This window comes from Globicephala melas, chromosome 4 (assembly GCF_963455315.2).
Source record: "Globicephala melas chromosome 4, mGloMel1.2, whole genome shotgun sequence".
NCBI classification, from domain to species: Eukaryota; Metazoa; Chordata; class Mammalia; order Artiodactyla; family Delphinidae; genus Globicephala; species Globicephala melas.
Window position 1 is genome coordinate 52,649,248 of NC_083317.1, and position 26,035 is coordinate 52,675,282.

The 26,035-nt window shown below is 38.0% G+C and overlaps 1 protein-coding gene across 4 annotated transcripts in view; it reads right to left on the bottom strand.

The window, feature by feature from the left end:
* The window catches only part of CBLB (Cbl proto-oncogene B), a 410,825-nt gene that overhangs the window by 195,771 nt on the left and 189,019 nt on the right, over window positions 1-26,035 (bottom strand). For 3 of the 4 annotated variants that reach the window (XM_060298033.1, XM_030861086.2, XM_060298034.2), the window contains exons 1-3: window positions 18,515-18,633; window positions 17,000-17,183; window positions 4,142-4,392 (exon numbers count right to left, since the gene is read on the bottom strand). In XM_060298033.1, coding sequence (XP_060154016.1) covers window positions 4,142-4,392; window positions 17,000-17,167 — 419 coding nt within the window. In that variant the 5' untranslated portion in view covers window positions 17,168-17,183; window positions 18,515-18,633. Of the gene's footprint in view, window positions 1-4,141; window positions 4,393-16,999; window positions 17,184-18,514; window positions 18,634-26,035 lie in introns of those variants that run through there. The other variant, XM_060298032.1, reaches the window with a different exon arrangement.

Consider the following 26,035-nt stretch of genomic DNA (forward strand, 5'->3'; position numbering starts at 1 on the left):
CTTGAAAACGTTGTTATGTGTGCCAGAAATCACTGAATTACTCTTCCCAGAAATACCAGCTCAGAATGGTTTAGACACTGCTGGAGAAGCACCAACTCAGTGTGAGGTTCAGCTGTTTGCGGGGGAGGGGGAACTGGGGAAAAAGTGATACTGGAGAAGGAAGAGGTTTACTATAAACGTCAAACGAGGCATGCAGGCTGCCTCTACCAGAAATTATTATTCCACCCATTCTCAAAGCAAAAGGCTTGCATTACGCACTCTTAATATCTATTTCCACAGCAAATAAACTTACCTAACTATAATTTCTACCTTTCACCCGCTACACAGGGAATACACTGCACGCCATTTGCTATATCTATTTATTTTTCTATTTATATTTATCACATTTGTGTGAAATTGCCTTAAAAATTCGGGCTACTCATATTTTAGCAATCAATCAAAGCACAGCTAGTTCAAAACTGATGCCTGATTTTTTTCCCACTTGCCCTTACATTTAAAACAAATCCACAAAGAAGTTTATTTTTGATACAACAAGAACATTAAAATAAACATTTTGATTCATGTACTCATAAAGTACAGAATCTCTCAGGGAAATGCTGGTTTAGTCAATGAACTCCAAATTACTATTTCTAGTATTACTGTCCTTCATTTTCAGCTTAAAAATACTAACGTCCCGGGCTTCCCTGGTGGCGCAGTGGTTGAGAGTCTGCCTGCCGATGCAGGGGACATGGGTTCGTGTCCCGGTCCGGGAGGATCCCACATGCCGCGGAGCGGCTGGGCCCGTGAGCCACGGCCGCTGAGCCTGCGTGTCGGAGCCTGTGCTCCACAACAGGAGAGGCCACAACAGTGAGAGGCCGGCGTACCGCGCAAAAAAACAAACAAAAAATACTAATGTCCCTAGTGACATTATTTACAGAATAAAAAAAAAAAGATTGTTCAGAGAATTTATAATATTCCCAATTAGCAGTGTGTAATACATGTTAGATAAGAGTCATACTACTAAAAAGAATATTCAATTGCTTACCAACCCTGAGAACATTCTAAGGAGTTTCTTTTATATTCTATACAGCAAAACATCCAGAGTTCCGTGTACAGTGACACGTTTTAGCCTCAGTTACATTTGGAAATCTAAGGGAACACAGAAGTGAACGTTTAAAAATATATTCCTAGGGCTTCCCTGGTGGCACAGTGGTTAAGAGTCTGCCTGCTGATGCAGGGGACACTGGTTCGTGCCCCGGTCAGGGAAGATCCCACATACCGCGGAGCGGCTAGGCCCGTGAGCCATGGCCGCTGAGCCTGCACGTCCGAAGCCTGTGCTCCGCAACGGGAGAGGTCACAACAGTGAGAGACCCGCGTACCGCAAAAAAAAATATATATATATATATATATATATTCCTACTAAAAGAAACATAAATCAAAACTTTATGTCTTGTTACAGTTACCAAGAATAGTACATTATTATGAATTATGATCATTTATCGAATGTAAGTTTTGCATAAACACAGTGGCCACTGAACATTATCAGAAAATTGAACATGGATGAAAGAAAAATCCAATTAGAAATATGCTATACCATCACAGAAGCTAATAAACTTTATTTTAGAATTGAATTTAGGACAGTGACAAAATTTACTTGGACACTTAAAACACAGAGTTGCCTCATTGTGATCAGTTAGCATTATGCAGTCTGTCATCATCTATGGAAATCTACACACAACCAAAATTTATAAAGATTCCACCATGATATGCTCCCACATAAAAAGCCAAAAAAATCTGAATTTATTTATGAAATGGTAGTTATAAGACATTTCCTGAGTTAGAAATGTTTCAAGTTTCTAACAAAGATGTAAAAGTGAGATACAAGTTTACCCCATCATATATTACTACATCCAATTGAAACACACGACTCAAATTCCTAGTCCTAGAAGTTACACACCTTCTCACTGATCTAATAACCTAAAAAGTAAAATTTCATGGATTACATTGCTATATCAAGAACAATCTCAGGGCTGCCAAATGTGAGAAAGAAGTGTAAAGATGTTTCTAAAACAAGTTAGTTTTATTAGATCTACGTTAAAACTACAAGGCGAAAATACAGTTTTAAACATAAACATCTGGCTTCCCATAACCTTGGCCATTCTTGGGAAGTCTATAAGAAGAAGCAATCACTATGATATTTCTATTCCTTACTTCTGGAACCTTGTGGCAATTCAAAATGCCCATTAACAGTCCTGGGGAGGGTCTTAGAGCTTGGAGCTAAAAGGCAGCTAACTAGAAGGGTCACCACCCTCAAGATATATAAACTGTGGTCCAAGAATATTAAGTGATGAGCCCATAGTTACATAATTGGTTAGACTCCTATGATTATGTTAGGATTCATCACTAATTTAGAGAGCAAATGATAAATACGGAAACATTTATGCCATTTTACCTTTGGCAGAGGGTTTTACTATGCTTGAATTTGACGGTTTTACTCACTCTGGGTATTTCTTCGGCTGCTATTTACAAACAACTTCAGAGTCTATATACCTAGATAACTGAACTTTCTGTTACACAATCCTATGTTTCATTAGACTATATGAGACTACTGTTTCAGACCTGAAACCTTAGAGATTTCTTAGAGGTCTTTCCTATATCTAAGAAAACTAAAATCCAGAGACGTTAAGAGTTTTAAACTAAAATTCACCTCAACTACGTTAAGATATTATATATTTTAATTAATGTTTATTTTCCAGTCTGGAAATCTAAATAGACTATCACTATCGGTGAACATTCTAGATAGAACTTAAATGTCCCAGAAGTGGAAAACTCTATCATTTGCTCTATTTAGTTTAAGATAGATCATGAAATTTAACGTTGAAAGAGCCAAAAAACAAACTTCAGTGAAGAGTCTCTAAGTCAAAAATCCTGGCTATAAAATGAGGATTCAGTTGATGTCACTTCAGTCATCACTGCCCCTGCTTCTCACTTAATAGTCAAAGTATAGGAACTGAAGTTACATCTTCCACCCACATCTTACACACCTACACCTCCAATCAAGACTACGTCCTGAAGACACTGTCCAACACCAAATGCTGGTGGAATGGAGCAACAGGAACTCTCACTGCTGGTGGGAATGCAAACAGTACAGCCACTTTGGAAAACAGTTTGGGAGTTTCTTACAAAACCAAACATAGGCTTATCATAATATCAAGAAATCATGCTCCTAAATATTTGCTCAAATGAGCTGAAATCTTATGTCCACACAAAATCCTACACACCAATATTTATAGCAGCTTTATACATAAGTGCCAAAAATTGGAAGCAACCAAGATGTCCTTCAATAGGTGAGTGGATAAACAAACTGTGCTACATCCATGTCATGGGAGTATCATTCAGTAATAAAAAAAAAAAAAACCAACTATCAAGCTATGAAAAGACATGGGATAACTTTAAAGGCATACTGTTAAGTAAAAGAAGCCAGTCTGAAAATGTTACATATTATATGATTTCAACTATATGACATTCTGAAGAAAGCAAAAACTATAGAGACTTTAAAAAGATGAGTGGTTGCCAGGGCTTCAAGAGGTGTATGGTGGAGGCAGTGGGGGAGGGAAGCAATGAATAGGTGGACACAGGGCATTTTTAGTGCAGTGAAACTATTCTACATGATACCATAATGGTAGATATATGACATTATTATACATCTGTGGAAACTCTGAGAACCGTGTAATACAAAGAGTGAACCCTAATACAGACTATGAACTTTAGTTAATAAAACTGTATCAATACTGGTTCATCACTGTAACAAAAGTACCACCTTTTGCAAGCTTTTAATAATCGACGAAACGGCAAATGGCGGGAGGGAGTATACGGGAGCTCTACTTTCTGAGTCATTTTTCTGCAACCCTAAAACTGCTCTAAAAAATAAAGCTATTAAAACAAAATAAGAACACTGTCTCATGAACTAGCTATTGACACAGAGAAATTTGTGTAAACCTTGTGTAAAACTACAAGGTTTAAATAATATGAAAAGCGAATACACAAATGCAATGATATTTCCCCCAAAACAAACACATGGTAACATTCATCCTAACTGTGAAACAAAAAGCAACATAAATGACCTTAACCCTGAAAAAAATAAAACCTGAAATATTCTTACCTGTCCTGCGACTGCTCTTCGTACATCCTCTCCTTGCCTTCTTTAAAGAGTCTTATTGCTCTTTTTGACTTTTTCATTAGACTATCAATGTAGATTTTAAAATATTCATTCTCACTGAGTTGGGCAAGTTTCTGGTTGTCGTCATATTTACTCAATATAAGTCTCAAATGCTGATATGTGTCAGGTAAAATATCAAGTATATATGGTGGGCTATTCTTCAGCTGAAGTTTGGGATTTTGGCACAGTCTGACCTAAAAGAAACAAAGACAGAAATAAAACACTTTCATATGAACTGCAACACTTTCCTTCACAGAAGAGCTGAGAAAATTATCAAACTATGTACTATTTCTTTGCCTTGCATAATATACATTTTGATTTTAAAATTATCATCAGCAATCTACAAAGAATCTACATTCCCATCTGTTTTCATACAATTAAATACTATTCTCTTCTCTTCTCATTCAGTTTTTCTATGTCAGACCTTAACTTTCAACCCCGAAAGTTTTCATTCTCTCTTCAACATCCCATTGTTCACGGCTTAACAGAACACCTATGGGCTAATTATTATATATCACTAACAGTATCTTTTTTAAACAAAAATGAGGGAATGGGCCTCATCTGCTGGCCCATTTTAACATCTCACATTCAGAGATTATTTTCCCAGCTAAAGCTCTTTGATAGATTTTAATTTACGTTTTGGTGTATTGTTCCCGAACCCTGAGAAGTACTAAAAACAGGTGCTCTTTTAATAACTGAATTATTAAGTAGTAAATGGGTGTCAGGTCAGAACAAGTCTTTTCCACCTCTTCACATTACATCCCAGGCCTAGAAACACATGTTACATAACGGTTCAGTCATTCCATCAGGTGCCACCCAACGACTGGGGCGTTTAGGGCTGCCTGCATAACCATACCTTCTGCTAGCATGAAAAGGTAGTAATTCTACTACTACGTTCACTTCTTTCTACATGTTCATGTGATTTAGTCATAAGCAATTTTACCCATCTCTCATTCTTACCCCTCCAATCACAGCATAAAGAACCATCCAATTAAACGACTGTTTAAATAAACTCATTGGGAATTGCACAAGTGTGTACATAGTGTAAAGGCACACACTCTTACAAAAGGCAAAATGTACACATCAAAGCAGAGTTACTGAGAAGCTCATGAAGCAGAAGCTTGAGGGTCCCTCAGACACTTGGCCCTCTTCTAAAGGTCTCGTCATACATTTTTTTGGTAAAGTTTTCAAGAGCAAGATATTTTACACACAATTAGTTAAGATTTCTGTATTTTTCCCAGTGCAACATCCCTTCTGTCAAACTTAACCTTCTGCTGGGTGGCACTGAAGGAGCTGGGGGCATTTCTGGAGTCTGGCTAATGGGAATTTGAGTTGAAATACACTTAGTTTGGCTTTAGTGGAAGGTACATGTAAGGAACGCAGTCACTTCTGGAACTAGTTAAATCACTGTCAGCAATTGTGATACAAGAATGGCTTCGGGAATATTTCAAGTGCTCATGGTGCTGACCAGCCCAGCACAGGAGCAGGAAGGTCACGTTTAAATTTCGTAATTTGAATGTGTCCAATGGTACCCAGAATTGGAGGCATACGTGGGCAATGGAAGAGAATCAAAGCATAAAGTGTACAGAGGGCTTCCCTGGTGGCGCAGTGGTTAAGAATCTGCCTGCCAATGCAGGGGACACAGTTTCGAGCCCTGGTGCAGGAAGATCCCACATGCCGCGGAGCAACTAAGCCCGTGCGTCACAACTACTAAGCCTGGGCTCTAGAGCCCGAGAACCACAACTACTGAAGCCCGCGCGCCTACAGCCCGTGCTCCGCAACAAAGAGTAGCCCCCGCTCACGGCAACTAGAGAAAGCCCACGCGCAGCAACGAAGACCCAATGAAGCCAAAAATAAATAAATAAATAAATAAAATTTTAAAAAATAATAAGTGTACAGAGTCTAGATTATTTCTCTGATGTTTGTGGACTTAACCATTTCTTTTAATGGTCTTTCTTTTCATACCCAATTTTGTATTTGTACTTTTTTCTTTAAAAGGACCACTCTAAATTTCAGGTTCCACAAAAACATGGATACACTTTTGGGTACTCAAAAAAGTGCCCCGGCCAAATGAAAAAGAGTTGAACGTTAATAATTTCAAGAACCACAAACACAATAAGTCAAGGAAATGACAAATGAAAAAGTACTCTTAAACTTACTTTCTCACTTGCTTCCTTTGAGAAATGACCATATCTTTTGTGGGGGAAAAAAGCCTGGCTCAAACTATCAAGCATCAGCCCCTAATTTAAGACAACCATTTCTCACATTAACTAAGGGCGTTCTATCTCCCTCCACTTTGTACACAGTGCCTAAAGCAGAACTGTCTAGCATACAGTACAGAACTAATAAATGGATGTATAGATGATTGGTTGATTGATTCTGAAATTCTTTATATGTATTTTTACACACAGATGTTATTATATTACTTCCTTATTTTCATGATTGAACTATATAATAGTATTTTCTCCCCTAAAGACAGATGAAGTTCCAAATATATCAATGATTTAACAAATCTTGCTTGAAACAAGATGGTTTTTCAGTTCTTAAAACTAAAAGATAATATCACGAGTACACACAAATTTCAAAAATATCACCACCAACATCCTACAGCAGGCAGTTTAATTTCAGCAACATAAAACTTGGTACAACATGTCACAGACTGATAAATTATTAACTTGTAGTTAGGGGGGCTAGGCAACTTTAAATTCATTTCCTCCAACTGGTGAATTTTTTAACTGATAAATAAAAATATTTCAGACATTCCAAATCACTGTTCCTTAATAGATTCTTTTAAACGTTACAAATTTTTAATTTACTATTTGCTACGTGGCCTTTTTCTCATTTGTTTTATTTAAATTATAATTCTATCTGAGTATTGATTTATTCAGTAAAATTGTTTGAATAACTACTATATACCAGGTACTGAGCTTGGTGCCAGGAAATTATAGATGACTAGAGCATACTTCATGCCTCAAGGACTCTGGCAGAAGAGACCTAGTTCTCTATAATTAACTTAGGAGCAATGTAATTCTTGCTCTAAGGGATCTTAGTGAAGATCCTGTCCAATCCATTCATTTTTCAGATAAAGAAACTAAGAACTACAAAGATTAAGGCGACTATTGAAAAATCATTAATCCAACACAAGAGTCTGCATCTTATGAATCTCAGCCTGATCTTCTAACTATATCACAATTTAATTAGAATTAGGCATATAACTAATGATCCCTGGCTAAACTCATTTACATTTTTATTTTACTCCATTTGCAAATTTACAGGAACTTGAGGACCCATTTGTTAATTCTACAAACGTTTGTATGTCGGGCATTGTTTCGGGCCCTATGGAGTACAGCAATGAATAAATCACACACCTGTCCTCAAGGAGTGTTCTAGTGAAAAAGACTGGTGGCTTAGAAAAGAATGACAGGAGAATCAGAGTGCTATAATGGAGGAGACTACAAAGCGCTAGAGGAGGAATGAAGCAGACACATCTACGTGGCAGGGCCATGAAAGGCATACCTAAATTTGCAAAAGGAATATTCCAGGCAAAGGGATGTGCAGAGGCTTGAGAGGCCCCAGAGAGGAGGGTGTGTGAAGAGCAGTCAGTGCAGTCACTCTAAAAGGTGGGGGCATAGGAGCCCCTGGGTGAGTGGAATGAGGAGATCTTCAATAGGCTAGAGTCAGTTCATCAAGGCCTTTGTAGGCCACACAGTTTTCTAAATCTGCACTTGGGCAAGTGCAACATAAAATGCTGAACTACTATTGCATGCCGCTGACTGTGCAGTTCATCAGTTGGATTAGTATTAAACTGTGATTTATGTCAACTCTTGCCGAAAATTGCCGAAAATGAATAACCCTATGCCAGGACTATGACTTCCTAGCAGGTCTAATTCAATTCAATTCAATAAATATTTATTGAGTGCCTGCTATGTGCAAGGAACTGCGAAAGCCAGGGTGAGAAAAATTGCTTTTCTAAAACCAGTATTTTAAGGAGAAAAATCAAGCTCACCATTTAAGGTTCAAGTTCAGATTCAAATGAGTCAGACTTCTAGAAATAACGAAGTCACTCCCTAGAATGAAAGCGGGTCCCAACACAGGAGAGCTTTCACAAAGAACACATCTACAGTCACATTATACACTGATGGACTTTTTAGGCCACCAACTGGTACATTAAAGGATTGGTTCATTACTCTTTGCTTTTGAACTAAAAGGTAAAACATTTAATATTGGAATTGGGCTAAAAATTCCATTATAGTCATTGGCTCAAAGGATTTTAGAGTTAAAGAGGACCTTGGAGGTCACCAAGACCAACTCCTTACTTGTTACACAACAATACTTAAACACAGAAATGGAACCTAGTTAAGTTTACTGCTCAGAACCCTGCTGTCTGGACTTACAAGTCAGGCACTCTCTCCATAACAGTAGACAACTGCCTGATGTATTTCTTGAAAATGTATTTAAAGATTTTTAGGGCTTCCCTGGTGGCGCAGTGGTTGGGAGTCCGCCTGCCAATGCAGGGGACGCGGGTTCGTGCCCCGGTCTGGGAGGATCCCACATGCCGCGGAGCGGCTGGGCCCGTGAGCCATGGCCGCTGAGCCTGCGCGTCCGGAGCCTGTGCTCCGCAAGGGGAGAGGCCACAATGGTGGGAGGCCCGTGTACCACAAAAAAAAAAAAAAAAAAAAGATTTTTAAGTAGACCTCTCTGTATATGTCTATATATGCATTGTCTCACATACATAAAAAAATATATTTTATATTTAATATGGCACTACATGTGTATTTCAGTAAACACATGAATATGTATTCACATACATAAAATATATATTCAACCATATCAAAGCAAAGGCACAAATATAAACACAGGATTTACTAGGGCTACAAGAATCTTCAAAGCCATTAATTATTCTGGAACACTCTTGCATTTAAACAGTTTCCTGACTGTGCTTTAATTAAAATTTCCAGCCAAAAGGTAACAAAGAAGTATTAGGTCAGCTAACATATTTTCTGCAAACAAGGTTCAAACCAGGCCCTGAAACCTATGAAAGAAATTCTACTGAAGCAAATGGAAACTTCAACAGTAAGGAATTGTGCGCATACCATAGAAGACTTTCATTATAAAACACACCTCACCTCATGGAGCATTCAGTTATATTAAATCATGTATTGTACCTGCGAAATGAAATATCCCATTTTTTAAAGATAGTATGGGAAGCCTGAAAGAATCCCTTGTTTGTGCTCCTCAGGTAACTGCTGTAAGAGATTCCTTATTGCAGTTACTTAAAAATATGTCATTATGACAAAAAGGATCTGTGAGTTCTTTGGGTTCTTTACAGTTTAGTTCAGCAAATCACACCACTAAGTATATAAAAGCATAAAAACTTATACAGCATAAAATTTTAAAAATATAAAAATAAAACAGAACTCTTTCTACATAGAATATTAATCGGGCAAAACAAGAAGCTTAGCATATAACTGGTTATGAGTCTAGAAATTAATCATAGCAGGATTTGGGGGAAACTACCAATTCTTTTATGGTTTTCAAAGAAGGTTTCTTTAGAAAGACACCTTTAACCTTTATAACCTTTTATAACCTTTATAACCTTTATAACCTCTTTATAACCTTTTTATTGTTATAAGAAGCACCATTAAATAACTGACTAGTTGTAATTAAGATGTCAATTGTGTATTCATTTGTTCACATATCTATCTTACTGGTCTATCTCCATCACCTAATGTAGGATCTTGCATATAGTAGATGCGCAATAAATATTTGATGGAGGAAAGGAGGAAAGGAACAAGTTAAGGAGGAACCTCTCAGAAGTAAAGTAATATTACAAACAGGATGTCCATACCTATATTGAATAAACCTGTCTACAAATGAATACAAAGCTTGGGAAAGAACTTGATCATTTCAAATATAGGGGGTAAAGATCCTTTTGATTTACTTCTCTTGGAAAGAGGAAGATTCAAGCAGCGTGCTTGAATCTTCATACTATAAACACAGGCATCAGAACCAAACCAACCTGGGATCTAGCCCTGCCAGTTATTAGCTTTACAACCGTGGGCCAGTTTCTTCTTCTGGAAACCATGAAAACTTCTAAAGATGTTACAAATTCTCAGAAGAGGAAATGTAAAGTGCTCTGCACAATACCTGACACATACTGGGCACTGGCAACTTTTTAGGATTTCTTCGCCTTCCGTATTGTACCACAACATGGCAAAATCCCTGCAGGTTTTGCAAAGATGTGAGAATTAGACCAAGGGCACTGGCCGCCTTGTTGGGGATCATTAAGAGTTCTTTTATTTAGTTCCTAAAGTTTGTTATACTACCTGAAATCCTTAAAAAGTCTCCTGTTTTGTACAGAATAGGAGCAGATAAGGCTAATAAGCCCAGGTCTCTACTGATTTGGAATCAGTACATAGGTACTCAGCTGATCTGGAATCATTTGAAAGGTAGAATACTAAGAACTATTTTTTGTAATTCCTATTAGAAAACAGTGTGAGCTTAACAATTATTTAAATGTTAATATGTTAAAAAGCTAAAGATTTAGTCGGATATTTTCAAAATGCTTCTTTAATTACTAGGAGAAAATCAGCACTTACAAATACATTTTAAAATATCTTAAATATATGCCCAAGCAGAGTAGATAAAAACAGCATCGTGGCATCATCTAAGTCACAGCATGTTTTTAAGGTGATCTTAATATAAAGGCTCAGGACTGATTTCCATTTCAATTTTTTACTTATTTATGCACTTCATTGCTATAAAACTAGTTTAAATATATATTGTTTATTCTATAATATATAATTTTAAAACATGATTTAGACATTACAAATGTTACAAGTTAAATCACTTCTTGACAACCCAACATAAAATTTAAAAATTCCCCAAAACTTCTCTGTATATTTCCTCACTTCCCTCTTATCTAAGTGGAAGTTTCAGTTATCTACCAAGGATTACCCTTCTACTTGTTCTTAGCCTCTCCTTCTCACATTGTAATCCAGGATGCCACTTCATCAATTATTTCTTCTTCCCTTACATCTTAAATCACTCCCTACCTACATTCCTTCCCCTAAATCCGTGAACTTCTCCAACAGCACCTACACACAAAGTTATGCTCTGCTCAAACCCTCAAGGTATCTATCAGAACTTTCTTTCTTTACACTAGTTGTCCCAGTTCTAGAACAATTTTTAAATAATCCACATACTCGTTTTCATCTAGCTGTCACATAAGCAAAACTACACTGAAAGATCAACAATGGACTCGACTCAAGACATTCAATGACTTCTTGAACTTTCATTCGGCTTGGTTTTCTCCATTTGAACTTGGTTTTCTCAGACTTTGAAACTAGATCCTCATTAAAGCTATCTCTACTCAGGAAATCAGTATGCTCTCATTCTTTTCCTATCTGTCTCATCACTGTTCTTTGCAGGATTCCCTTTCCTTCACTGCCATCTAATTATAGATACACACCCGATACAGCCGAGAATTCCAATCTCTAACTTTTTCTCCACCTCTCACCTTCTACTCTGCCCTCCAACTCTCTTGTTGTTCTATAGCTTGAAATGCTGCTTCTATGGGCATATCTACCAAACATATGTCTCTAGTTTCAACTTCTCTCTTTAACTGCACATTCAATTTTCTGACTTCAAAATGGATTTCACTCTGGCAAGTCAAACTCGACATGGCCAAAAAACAAACTTCTCATGCACCAGCCCCCAAGCTTCCTCTTTTTCTTCCTATGTACCTTATCTCATTAAGGGCATCACTGCCTTTATAGTCAACTAAGCTGAAAACCTCAAGAATCACTTTCACTTCAACTTCTTGTTCATCCTCTATCTCTGAAGGGTCACCAGGACCTTAGATTTTTACTCCAAAATGCCTCCCACGTTTGAACCAACACTTGCTTAATCTACTGTCAATTCTCTAGCTCAGCCCTTCATTATTTCTTGCCCAGTCTGTTTTAATTCCTCTTGATCATTATTCCTACTTTTAAGGGTTTCTTTTTGTCTCTTAATTCATCCTTTCTAGAGTCAAGACAGTAATTTATCACAGCATAGCCTTGACTTTCTCTCACTCTGCTCAAACATCTCAGTGTTTCTCGGCCTACCAAATAAAGTCCAAATTCCTTGAAAAAACAGTCAAAGCCTCTTCATCTTTCTCCAACCTTCTTTCACTCAGCAATCTCCCTTTACTCATCATTCCTTCTGTCTGATGTGTCCTCACTTCACTGGAATCCAAAGCATCCTCTAAAAAATAGCTGGATAATACCTCCACTATGCTGCATTCTACACCAACTTTTCACCCCAGCAAGCAACACTCACATCTACCAGACGCTGTGTTACAGCACTTTATTTACACCGTATTACAGCACTTAACTACACCCTACAGGATAACATGGTTATCTATGATTCTCTATCTTTCCAGACTTAGGACATGATAAATGAATGATGAAATAAATAGACAGCATAGAAAGCAACTCTGAAAGAAAGTAAGAAGTTGATTCAAAATCTGAATGGTTAAAATTCTATAGGATTTAAAAGATAATAACTGATTAAGGCTTCTGCTAAATGTGTGCTCCACATCACACAGATAAAAAGCCAGGGAACTCTTAGGAGGATTCCTTTAACTCTTTTACTTTATCCAAAAGCTTTACCTAGAAGTGATAAGAGGCAAACTTTGGGATCACTCCATTTATCTAAGCACAAATCAGAATCTAACTCAGTAGTAAACAAAATAAGCCAGACACACAATGTGTTACCATATCCAAGTCTACTAGGGCCCATGATTCTGCTAATATAGAACAACCTAACTAAGGAAAAAGAAATACGTGAAGAATAATTCAAATAAATGATATTCCCTGTTCCAAGGGCCCAAGGACAGTGATATTCTCAAACCGAACAAACATAAACAATAGGCATCCTAAACCTAAATGTTATTCCACATGCAATATTTTTCAGAGGTGTGAGTAATTCAACTCAGAAGAGAATACTTACTCTTATTTTTTAATAGCTGCATATAATTTAAGCATTTTTGATTGACAAACTTTAAAATATATTATGGTTGAAGCGAAATTATAAAGATAGAGAATAAATTATATTCCAAGCTTGGCAAGTGTACTAAATGTACTGAGGGTTAAAAGCAGGAAAAGGCTGTTTGGTATCATCACTTTTTAAATGCTTTTAAAACTCTTTCGGTAATGTAATTTCAAATGAATGACAAGGACAGCAAGACAAAAACGTAGGCAGGTACTCAACTTGCTTTGCTCTTTAGCATCAATTAATTACTCTTTAGTTTCCTGAACATCTATGTACGCTCAGTACATTTAGTATCTATTAGATGGAAAACTGTTTCTTCCACTTTCCATCACCTGGCTAAGATGCTTGTGAAAACCATGCGCAGGAACCTCACATTAATAAATCATCATTCCTACCATACTGATTAGCAATCATTTCCTTACCCTCACCACAGCATTTCCAACAAGAGTACAGTACTGCTATTCCTGAAGGCAGTGGCCAGCAGAATCCAGACAGACAACGGTCTGAGCAGTGGCCAGAAAAACAAGACAGATGTTCTCGACTGCTCCCACTGTACTTTGTATAGGTCTGTATTACAGCCCCTTCCATACTACATGGCAATTATCCACTTACATGCCTGGCTCTGATGCTGGTCTCTGAGCTCCATGACAGGTCAGGGGCAGAGTTATATCTTGTATAGCTTTGCATCCCCAGGTAATAAGCACTTCATAGAAACACAGTAGGTCCTCAAGAAATGTTTAAGTGTTTAAGAACCTCCATCTCTGTAAGAGCTTTGTAACAGACTCCACATTTCAGGTGTATCTGAACCTTGCTGTGTATTCATGAGTAATAGTTCTGTCACTATATCAAACAGGCATCTACTGACCTGAAGAGTTTGGGGTCAGCTATTGACTTACACTGACATGTAGAACTAAAACCAGAAAATATGTCTAAATGAGATGCTTTGGGATATGCTACTATTCTTTTTCTCAATAAATGCACTCTGCTAAGTCTGTGCCACTGATGTTTTCTTACAAAACACTTTACATCTTACAAGGAACACAGCTGAGCAATTACTCCCTCCCACTCTCAGTGACCTTGTATAGAAAGCCTGCCCTCTGAAAACATAACAATTAGTTGGAACTGGAATTTCAGTTGACTGTTTTAAATTCTAGAGGCCAGGGAATGGTGTAACTACACATTTCCCTACAGTCTAAGACTGTTTCACTGCCCTGTGAGATGTTATTTTGCTTTATAAGTGGCTGAGACAACATACCGTACTTTTTTGTTTGTTTGTTTACAATTTTACACTTCTAAGATTTGACCTTGTTGCAGAGGCTTCATAAAGAAAAAATGCCAAATGCTTAACCTTGCCTTTTACATAACTACCAGTTAGATTTGAAAGTTACTATTTTCCGTTATTCAGAAGCTAAACTCCCACTATTGCAGTTATTTTACAAAACAGGTAATGTGTCAAGGGATTCACTTTTCGACTAATAATAAAGTTCCTGATGTAATCACCAGGACAGTGTTGATATCATGAACCACTTCCTTCACCACTGACAAGGAAGGAAAGACAAACACATGTGGGTGATCCTTCTGCATTACACAATTAAATAAAATAGACTTTCCAAATAGTAATTATCAATGCTTTTTTATTACTGTGAGATAGAGTAGCGATAAACATACTGAACTCTTTTAAAATGATTTATATGGTTTCCCTCCACAAAGCCCACGAATGCATTCATAAATGAACACAACAATTTTCAGCCTTGACAAATAATGAAGACAAATAGGGAAAGCCACACAGTGCACCTCTGGCCAACACCGATACCCGCATTCCACTAAGTAGAGACTTTAGGTAGTAGATTTCCTCGTGAGTCAAGTTTCTCAATTGGAGAGGCTAAACACAAACCCACAAAAGGGTTAAAAAAACAAACAATGGGAGAAGCTTAACTATCAAACAACCATCTATTTTACCATAACCCATGGTGAAATAATTAAAAGAGGAGAAAACTTAGGTTAACAATCGGTTACAGACCAAAATTACACACACATTTTTTAATGTTTCAAAAATAATGACTCTATATTACCTACAGTTTACCACTTCTTATATAAATCTTTTTCATTTGATGTTCTAACATTTACTCACAATTGTACAAATTCTGACAACTCAAAGGGGTGGGGAGAGAGGAGCAGCTCCCTGGTAGAATCTGACCCATTTCTGCCCACTCGTTTAACAGATAAGTTAAAGAAAAACCTTGAATCTCCTTCTCTTATGCCCAACTAATGGTTCAGGCATGAGACTGACCTTAAATTGCTTACTCCTTAGAAAAGCAAAGACAGCTAGTATTGTGCCTGTCAAATATATACAATTTTTCCAACTGCATGCCCCTCATTCTTAAGTATCCAATGTTAAAATCAAAACCTGACCTCAAGCAGCAAGTTGCAATGTTCTGACACTATGACATCATTCTGTCTGGAGCACTTTAATATCACAATTTGAATAAATTGGCAGAAGCTTAAATAGGTCACACTGAATCCTAAAACTAAGGATATTTATCTAACAAAAATATTCTGGCTCTGCCTTTAGCATCACCAGCCATATAATGCCAGATCTATTGTTCATCTACCCATCTGTGCTTCTCATAAGGAGAAATGAAAATAAAGTAAATCTTATCCCCTTCCTGTATTGCTAATACCACTGACAGTGGCTTTTTGCGGCAAATATTTGAACACTGTTACGAACCAAAGTAAAGTTGACTGCTACCATATGACTTTGTGAAGGCTTTAGCACACACCTACAAAGCAATATTTTTTTAAACCTCCATTTCTGCAGTTATAAAGACATCAAGAGCCCTGGATCAACTAACTTTATAATTAGCCCCAAACATGTATGAAATAAAACCATAAGGCGCTACAAACATTTACCAATATATAGGGTACAGTACTACTGCTTCAAGAGCAAAACTATTAATTTTGCACAGCAGCAAGCTACATCTTAATTACATTTATTTCATAATCCTACTTGGTAAAATAGGACACAGCTACAGTTTTCTCCATAGACCCTTGTGAAGTATTCAGGTTGCCTAGACTTCTCTGGGCACTGACAGCCAGCATTATTTCTTCTTGTAACACTGTAGTTCATCTGAAAGCAACATGCAGAAACCACAGAAGTTTCTGATACTCTCAGTCCCACCACCTCCATCATAAATTTTCCTTTCACAATAAACAATGTGCAATCAAAAAGGTTTCCTGTTTCAAAATGGAATAGATGAAAGAAACTGTAACTCTATCATTAACAACAGCAAAAAAGTTCCTCAATGAAAATGAATTCTCAAAGATGAAAATGGAAACTCTCAAACACTGCTTCCTCACTTAAGGACTGATCTGGTTCTTTCCCCAGTTATCATTCTCAGCAGAGTGTATACACTCTTTTGTTATCTAACAGCAAGACAACCTTACATAAAATGTAACAAACACATCCAAACTATTCTATGCCATGCACCAACAAAGAGCAGCCAACAGTAAAAACTTTGCATGTCTGAGTCATGTAGAGGAACTTTGAACCTTGAGGAGTAGGACAAAAGGTAAAAAAACAAATCTTAGCTCTGAACCCAACTTTTCTAAACACCCAGAGCAGATATAAGAAAGATGGTCAATCCAAAGCAAAGATTGTTGCTACAACAATAATTATTATTAAGTAACAGTACAAATAAAACTGGAGAAACCAGCCACATCCAGGGTCAACCCTGCTGTGTACAGACACGGTCAGACAAAACTTACCACTTTGTCCATGAGTTTCCAAGTTTTCTCCACAGTCCTGCGATCTGCTGCTGCTTGCTTAGGGGGTCCAACTGCATCTTGAATAGCATCAATAATACCCAAAATTCGTCCTTTTCGGGGGTTTCCTCCTCGACCACCAGGGTTTCTGCCATTCATAGAATTTGCCATCTGGAATCTTAGTTCTCTGAAAGGGAAATTTAAAAAAAAAAAAAAAAGTTAGTTGGTCATGAAAATATTTACCCAACAGAAAACAGGTTAACTTGTACACACTACATACTGCTCCACCAGTGAGAACAAAATCCAGGGCCCCAGATTCAACTTTTCAATAGTGTGTGAATTTACACTCTCAATCTTTACACACAACAAACAGGTTTAGTAGCAATGACCTTAGATTTGTTTTTGGAACACTAAGAGTTAAAGATGCAAGTAATGAAGGCTTGATTAATACCAAACTCATAACAATAAAAACTTACATAGATTTCCTCCAACTAGATAAGAACACACTGTTCTGTTTTTCCCCTCCCTGCCTTAATCCCAATTCAAAAGACTAAAACTGAAGCCCCCAGAAAATATTTTGGGAGCCTCCCTCAAAAACCGCACTTTCACTCTGTTAGAATTCGTCAAGTTATATAAACGTAAAGATACTTCTACAGAAGCTTAAGGGGCACGTCTGCTGTCAACAAAGGCTTAGGACTTGGATTTTACCCGCTAAAACCACCAACTACGGACTCATGAACATGGACACACGAACACACAGTTCTTCAGCCAACGCGGTTGAGGAGTTGCGCCCAAGTTAAGAGCCATATAAACCAACACACAAATAACGCATTTTAAAAGAGAGTGAGAAACTGACAAGAGCGGGCACAGAAAGGAGGAGAGAGTTCACTTCTTTCGCTCCTCGCCTCTGGTCTCATCCAAGTGGGGTGGGGGTAAGGGGTCCAAAGCTTTGTTTCGGGACATCTGTGCCTCCTCCCGGCTCAGGCCCCTACCTTGCCACTCTCGGATCACAGCTGGAGGAGGAAGGTGGACAGAGAAACGACAAAGTATCGCCTCGTGCCTACAGCGCCCACAGCCCGGTCCGTCTCGGGCGCTCTGCGCTCGTCTCCCCGGGTTGCCTGCAATCCCAGCCGCCCGTCTCCCTTTACTCCCTCTTCCTCCCTCCCTGGCCCTGCCCAGGTCCGGGCTTTAAATACCCCTCTTCAAACTGTGACGGCGGCGGCGACAGCAGCTGGAAGCCGGGGCTGTCCCCTCTTCCTCTGTGGCCCGCGCCTGGCTGCCCCTGGGCCCCCAAGGCGGAAAGCAGCGTCGAGCCTCCCCCGCGCCCCCTTCCCTCCAGGCCTCTCGGCGCAGTAGCTGCCCAGAGACACGCGTGTGCGCGGGTCTGACTCTACGCGCACGAGCCCAGGGTGCGTGGGCAGCCCGGGCAGGGAGTGTGTAATTGCCGTGAAAACCCCGCTCCAGAGGAAGGAGTGACCCAGAGCACCGGCCATCGAGACAGGGAAACGCAACAATTACCGTCAAGACCAGTCCACGCCCGCTTTCCCCTCCCGCCCGACTCTCGGGGAGGCCGCGGGACGCTGCAGCAGCACTAGCCGGAGGGAAGAGACCACTCGCTGGCCACCCCACCCCTGTAGGATACACACACAGAGAGCCAGGGACGGGGCGGGGCCGGGGGCGGGGCCGCGCGCGACGGGACCAATCCCGAGCACCCGTGCCCTGCCCGACAGCGGGCGGTGCCAATGGGCGAGAGGCGCCCGTCCTCCTCGCACTACCACCCGGTCCACGTCTCCCACAGTACACAATGGCCCCAGAGGAAGGTCGGTTCGCCGCACGTCCCAAATGGAAAGGGATTCGGAGGGAAATGGCGGGACTGGACTCACCCGAGAACGAAAGTGGAAAAGGGAAAGGAAATGAAAGAAAGGATGCAAGGCACTAGGGAATTGACCAATAAGGAGTGGGCGGGTGGGCGTGAGCGTTGGGAACCGGAGCCAAAGCGGACTCCGGCTAAAAGGCGGGACTTCCTGCTTCGCTCACTTTCCTAGTCTTTTGTTTCATAGCAACAGAGTAGTGGTTGAGAGGGTGTTGCTTCTTTACTCTGGGCGGATCCGAGGCTGAAGAATTCATCTCCCTAGGGCTGCCAAACTCTTCTACCCAGGACAGCAGCCAAACAGGTCTAAGGCATGGCTTCTTGTTGACTGTCGAAAACAGAGCAGACAGTCACTCAGCTTCTAAGATGAAGTATAAGCCTTTCATAGAACAGACTAGACTAGGGTTGACACCTGATTGCCAATCAAAACTTCCTAAATTTCTGAGTGTGTTTCCCTTTTACTGTTAGTTTTAAAGAATTGCTGATCAAACAGCAGGTTGATGAAAAAGTAAATAGTTGACACCGCTGGCCAAATTGTCTCTACTAATCGTGCCGGGGCAGTGAAAGAACCAGACTATGTGGGTTGCTAATGTATACAATGTACCTTTTTATTTAGTGCAAGTTGTGTATAAATGACTGAAAAGGAAACAGCTTTTGTATTTTGTCAGTCACCTTTACTCTTGTGTCTGCCATTCTCTCCCAGCATTTGTAATCTCTCTGTGGCTCCATCCTTATGTCTTTAGAAACGTCCACATCTGGCTAATCTTAAAAGGAAAAAGCTACTGTGCTGGGATCCTTCTTTCAGCAAGATCATATATTAAACAAATGCCTTCTATTTCTTTCTATTTAACTTCAGCCCCACCACAGGTGCTACTAACAATTGCTCTAGATTGTCATGCTTTGGAATTTTCTTTCCACCTCAGTTGGTAGTGTTGAATACACTTTACACCTTGGGCTTCTCAGGTGTTGTAATAGTTTGTATTCAAAAAATATTTTTTTTAATTCTTTCTCTAACCAGTTAACTCGATAAAATGTTTCTTAATGATTCTAACCACTTTCTACCTAAATAACCATTTTAGTACTGTGGTAATTACTGTCAAGGATCATGAGCTGTTATAAACATTCTTTACAGCCCTAAATTCAGGTGGTTAAGATTTTCATTTGATTAAAACAGGCAAAACGTGCTCTTTGCAACTAGTCAGGTGATAAAATGTGGTTCAGGAAGTAATTTTGTTTCTTTGCCATTTTTTCTATGCCAGTAATTAAAGAGTAGGTCCTTGTTTTCACATTGCATTTATCTACATAAGTACTGGCCTCTCCATATCTCCTCCACCCATGCCTATCTCTTTTACTCATAGTAACAGTAGCTAAATTTACTAAAGGAAGACTGCAAAAGGAAAAAACTTATTGGTTCACCTTTTAAATAAATCCAAAAAGAATATATGTATAGAAGGTTTTTCAGCATGTAGGAAAAGAGTAGCTTAAGGAAACATTACAACTAAGTACATTACTCATATTTATATCTAGATAAATGCAGAATAAGTAAAATACATGTTATAGCATGTGGCATTCCTTTGATGTTAGTTTTGCAACTGAAAGAGATGACTTAATGAAAAAATAGCACTGCCTATGGTATCAAGCATATCATATTGAAACAAATTACAAGTTTTGTGGGATAGAGTTTTATATGTATGTGTGTGTATATATATATACATATATATATTAAACACATACACACACAACACACATATGTATATATATAATACCAAGAATTTACAGCTTCATTCTCCAGTAGCTATTTTATCAAAGCCATCTTGAATCCAAGTCAAGTTCTGGTGTAGTAGAGTTCCCATTTGAACCCTACTAGGATTCAGGATTTGCTTATGTCTGATGAACTGAGGGAGTAGTAGCCCTCCCTGCAAACTATTAGCATGAGTTGATGTGTGTGGGAGAATAAATACCTGTTGGGATGAACCTTCATATCCCAGATGCTTCCAATGAAGACACAAGATATAAAACATAATAAAGGACTGCATGCTGAGGGCTATAAATAAAAGCACAAAGAAGTGTTTTCATAGGAGACTTTGTGATACTCAGAGCATAAGTAGTAGTACTTCAAGGTGACAGAGTTGGCTAGAGAAATACTCTCCTCATTTCTGCATAGAACAAGTCAATCTCCAACATGGTGCAGTTTAAGGTGATCAGCAGCATGGTGATTTGTAACCTAGAGGGAACTTGGGTACGACACCTTTATAGGAGAGGAGTGTTCTCCTGGAAGATCCTGGCATGAGGGAGAATGGTGAGATTCCTAACAAAGAGCTTTCCAACCACCATAACAGCCAGTAAGTGAATAATATAAACAAACTGATTATAAGTTTATGTGAGACCCCTCCCTTAGGACTCCCAGAAAAAACTGGGAGACATTGTGGCAGGGGTACTGAGAAATTCTGTAATGGCAGATATGAACGCTTGTCATCTGAGCATTAATATTAGACCTTAATATATGTAGTCACAGGCTGGTGCCATTTGAGAAAATGCAGATTAGAGTCCTGTCTTTAAACACAGGAAAATTTTTTTGAAAAGAAGACACCTATTTGGGCAAATATTTATACTTTTTTCATTCAGTTCAATTTTTCTTCTTTTCTTTTTTCTACTTTCTCCAAATTCACAGGTGACCCATGTGATATTAGACTAGTTGACTAAATAACAAAACCTTCCTGTAACTTATTTGATCTATAAATAGCCACTCAAAAAATATTTGTTGAATGAATGAATTGACTGTTTGAGGATATTGTATAGGAAGTATAAGGTTGTCCCTGTTTCTGTGCAATGGAGTGTCCACTTTATTCACAATTTCAAGCAAGATGTTACTTTTCCCACCAGGTAGATTTACAATGCCCCTCTAACTCAAAATCAGAATGACACAACGCAAAACACTAATCTCCCAGGGAGACTGTGGACACAAATTCACAGGTTAGAGATAAATAAGTGGATTATTACCTAGTCATATTGGGATATAACAAGTCATCCCTTATTAAGGGTAATAGATTTCCATCTTTCCTTAACAACACATACCAATAGCTAGCAGTGAGGTATGCTGATCTGTGGATTCACCAGATAGAACCAGAATCTAAGTACTAGTTTGGGATCAACTGGAATTCTTGCTTAACAACAAAAGCAACAATAAATAACAATGCCTTAAACAAGATAGAATCTTATTTCTCTTACACGTAGAAAAAGTCTGAAAGTAGAAATTACAGGTAAGAATGGTGGCTCCACAATTTTTTAAGTCCTTTTTCAAAAACTTTTTTCAAAGAGTTCCTATCTTTCCTCTGTATCATCCCAGCTCCTTTTTTCTCACCCTCAGATCACCTTATGTTCCAAGACAGCTATTGGTGCTGCAGCTATCATCACTTATTTTCAGGTTAAAAGCTAAGAGGAAAGGTAGAAAGGTATTACAAACTTCTCCCTGAATCAATTTCTTTTAAGTAATTTTCAAAGAACTCCCACAAATATTTCTCTTAATAGCTCAAGGCCAGGACTCAGTCTCATGGTCAAACTTAGTTGCTAAAATATCTGGAAAGCAATGTGCTTTTTATTATAGGAAGCAATATAACCAGCTAAAAATTTGAGTTTTGTTTCTAAAGAGAAAGAGGTGAATAGATCTTTGGCAAGAAACCAGCCAATACTATCACAAAGGTCTTGTTCAAGAATTAAACTTATGATTAATAAATCAGTCCTTGAAAAAAAAATAAATAAAAAAAAAAAATCAGTCCTTGAAACAAAAACTAGAGATTGCAGGTAGTATGAGATAACAAAAATTTGAAATACCAGATACCAGATAATATATATATGTTTTAATTTATTTATTTATATATGAGATATTTATATATATGAGTTACATATATGTATGTATATGTATATATATATTCCTTATATATATATATTCCTTAGAAGAAACCAGCATCTGCTATTTGCTATTACTGGACACAAATATCATTAAAGTTTATTATATGTAAATAAACATAGTAAATTCTCATTACAACATGTGAGTCCAGTAATCCTGAACGATTTCAATATCACAGGGTGCAATGAGCAAAATTAAGTAAGCAGCTTCCTTAATACATTTCTATCCTAAAGTTTATATCAGATTAAATAGTTGCATATTTGGAAAAAATAACATCTGCAAAATCACTTCCTTGTGATTTTCTTTCCCAGGCTATTGATTCTCAGATTAATTATTTTCCAGACTGTGATTTATTTGGCAGTTATTCTTTGTAATAAAATGGGTTTATACCAAAGTGTTAAATATAGCTACTTTAAAACCTGGAATAAACCTACTACTTTGTCTCAGTTCTGTATTCTTTTGAACCCCCGTTGCATTCTTTTTATTTCACAGTACATTTTCCATGTTCCCTAACATGCCTTGATTCAGAAATATATTGATAATTTTCTTTTCCCTCAAGAGTTTGTGTGAAGAATGTAAAATGTGATAGAATTTGTCACAATAATTTATCTATAGTCCCTACATATTTTGATTTATGCCACATTAATACAACATTGAATTTTTATTTTTCAGTTAAGCAAAATGTAAATTCAGAATTTCAAGGCTGAAGGGCATCTCATCACTGATCACATCACTCAGTTTGGCAGATCTGGAAACTGAAAATTTATTCAAGGTGATTGGACCCTAAAAAAATATAGACAATAAACTCAAATTCACAGGAGATTAATGTGTAGTATAAAAACCATGTAATTATGTGAGAAATATAACTGCTAATCAGACCAGTATTAATATAGACCAGTTATATATTCATTTTTCTTCTCAAGAAGCCAAATTAAGACCAGAAAGTTCCAAAATGAATGTATAAATCAGAAGCAAATTACCTGCAGGAGTAAGTCTAATAATGTCAATAAAGATCTAATATATTCTAGACCTACAGAAGGTCTTCTCTACTGGTTTCACAGTTTCCCATTCTCAAGGTACAGTAATTATCCTTTTTTATTTTAAATCTCTTGATTGTTTCAGGACACAACATTTATTAGTATCCATTTTTATTTTACCAGCTATGACGTCTAACTGCTCATTCACTCATTTATTCAACAAACCTTTTCTGAGCATCTAATATATGCCAAGCATTATGCTAGACACCAGAGAGTACAAAGATGACCAAGCACCAGTCATTGTTTCCAAAAAGAGAGCAGGCATATAAAAGATCATTATAAACTTAAGTGGTAAAAACAGTAATTTCTTTAGGCAGAAATCATTATGAGAAACTGAGGAAAGGCACTTAACCCAGCTTGGAAAAAGTGATTACAAAGCCAAGACTTATGAAATGAATAGGATTAACAGTTAAACACGAAAGGGTCATTCTAGTCAGAGGTGACCTCATGAGCAGGGGCACAAAAGAAAGAAAACAAATATGTATGTACAGGGAATAAGTGGGTCCATTTTGTGGGAAGCAGAGAAAGGTAAATAAAAGGCAAAAAGTGGCAAGTGATGAGTAAATTAAAATAAGGCCTCAGGTGCCCAAATGAAGAACTTGGATGTGATCCTTTTTTTGATGGGAAGCCATTAAAGTGTTTGAAACCAGGGGAGAGTGTTCTGGATTAGAAAAGTAAGGGAGATGACGTTGTAACATATTTCCGAATGATCACCCTGATGGTCAGATTGATAATAGATTGCAGAGGGATGAGACTGAGGCAGGGTGGCCAGTTAGGACGTATGCAATAAGTAATGATGAGGACCTAAAATGAGGCAGTGGTACTGGAGATAAAAAACAAGTGATATATTTGAGAAATATTGAGAAAAGTAGTTCCCATCTTCCCAAATTTCACGGCCCCACTATCAGAGATTCTGCTCTGATTGTGCTAGTATAGCATTGAAACTTCCCAGGTGATCCTAATTAGCAACTGAGGCAGATTAGTTAATTAACCAGATTAGTTATCTTTGTAGTAACTGATATTTACAGAAATATGAAAAGTGCAGAAAATGGAGGAGTCAAGAATGATGGTCAAAATTCTAGCTTTAATGACTTGGTAAAAGGCTCAACAACTAGCATAAAGAATATCAAGAGACAGTCTATTTAGGGAAAAGGAAGATTTAATTTGCGTTTTAAAATTCGAAAATGTAAGGCATCCACTGAGTAAGCAGAAGGATATTTTAGTTAGATAATGGGACATATGTGATCATATGTTTGGCAACACTGACAAGTGAGAAATACCTGAGAGTTACAAAGTCATAAAGAGAGATTATATGGAATAAGAAGAGTTGAGAGTTGAACCCTGAGGATCAACATTCAGAGAAAAGCAGAGGAAAAAAAAAATCACAAAAAAACAGAGGATCACAAAGGAAACTAGTTGAGTGTGGTATGCTGGAAACCAGGGGAGTACAGTATTTCCCTGGAGCAAACAAAAATGTAGGACAGAGGTCCAATTAAAAAAAAAAAAAAAGATTACAAAACATCCTTTGGAGTTAGCAGTTGAGAGATCATTTGGGACCTTGGTGGGAACGACGTCAATTAAAGAATGGACTGACAGGAATGGGAGATGAGGAACTGAAAAGTAGAGATTAGTCTATTAAGAAATCTGTATAAGGATGGAGAAGAGAAATGACAGAAATTTCAGCATGAGTGAATAGGTTGAGAGATAAATTAGAAAGAAAGACATTAAAGGACACATTATCCTATGAGGATGAACAAAAAAAAGACCTCTGAGAACAAAAAAGGTGGAGATAGGGAAATATATAAATAATAATATCTATAAAACTATATACACATAGTTTTATTATGAATACATTTCTAGAGATGATTAGAGGTTGAGGTCGATCATGCTTCATGGCTTCCAACTCTTCTGGATGAAATAGTAGACAAAATTGTCATCTCAAATGGAAGGGAACTTGAGGAGAATGATGATTTTGAGTTGAAGAAAAGGAAATGGACAAGAAAAGGAAAGACTGAGAATCTATTCTGAATACACAGTGGAGGTTGGAGACGATGCATTGGGTAGTGGTGCCAACCTGGCAGGATCTGGAAGTTTCTCTAGCAGGGCACTGGGGTAGTAAGGTTGCCGCTTCAAAACACGTTTGTGTTTTGATTGAGCAGGTGCTGCAGAAATACAATGAAAGAAGTCAAGGCTTTTGGTGAAAGAATAGTTCAGATGATCAACTA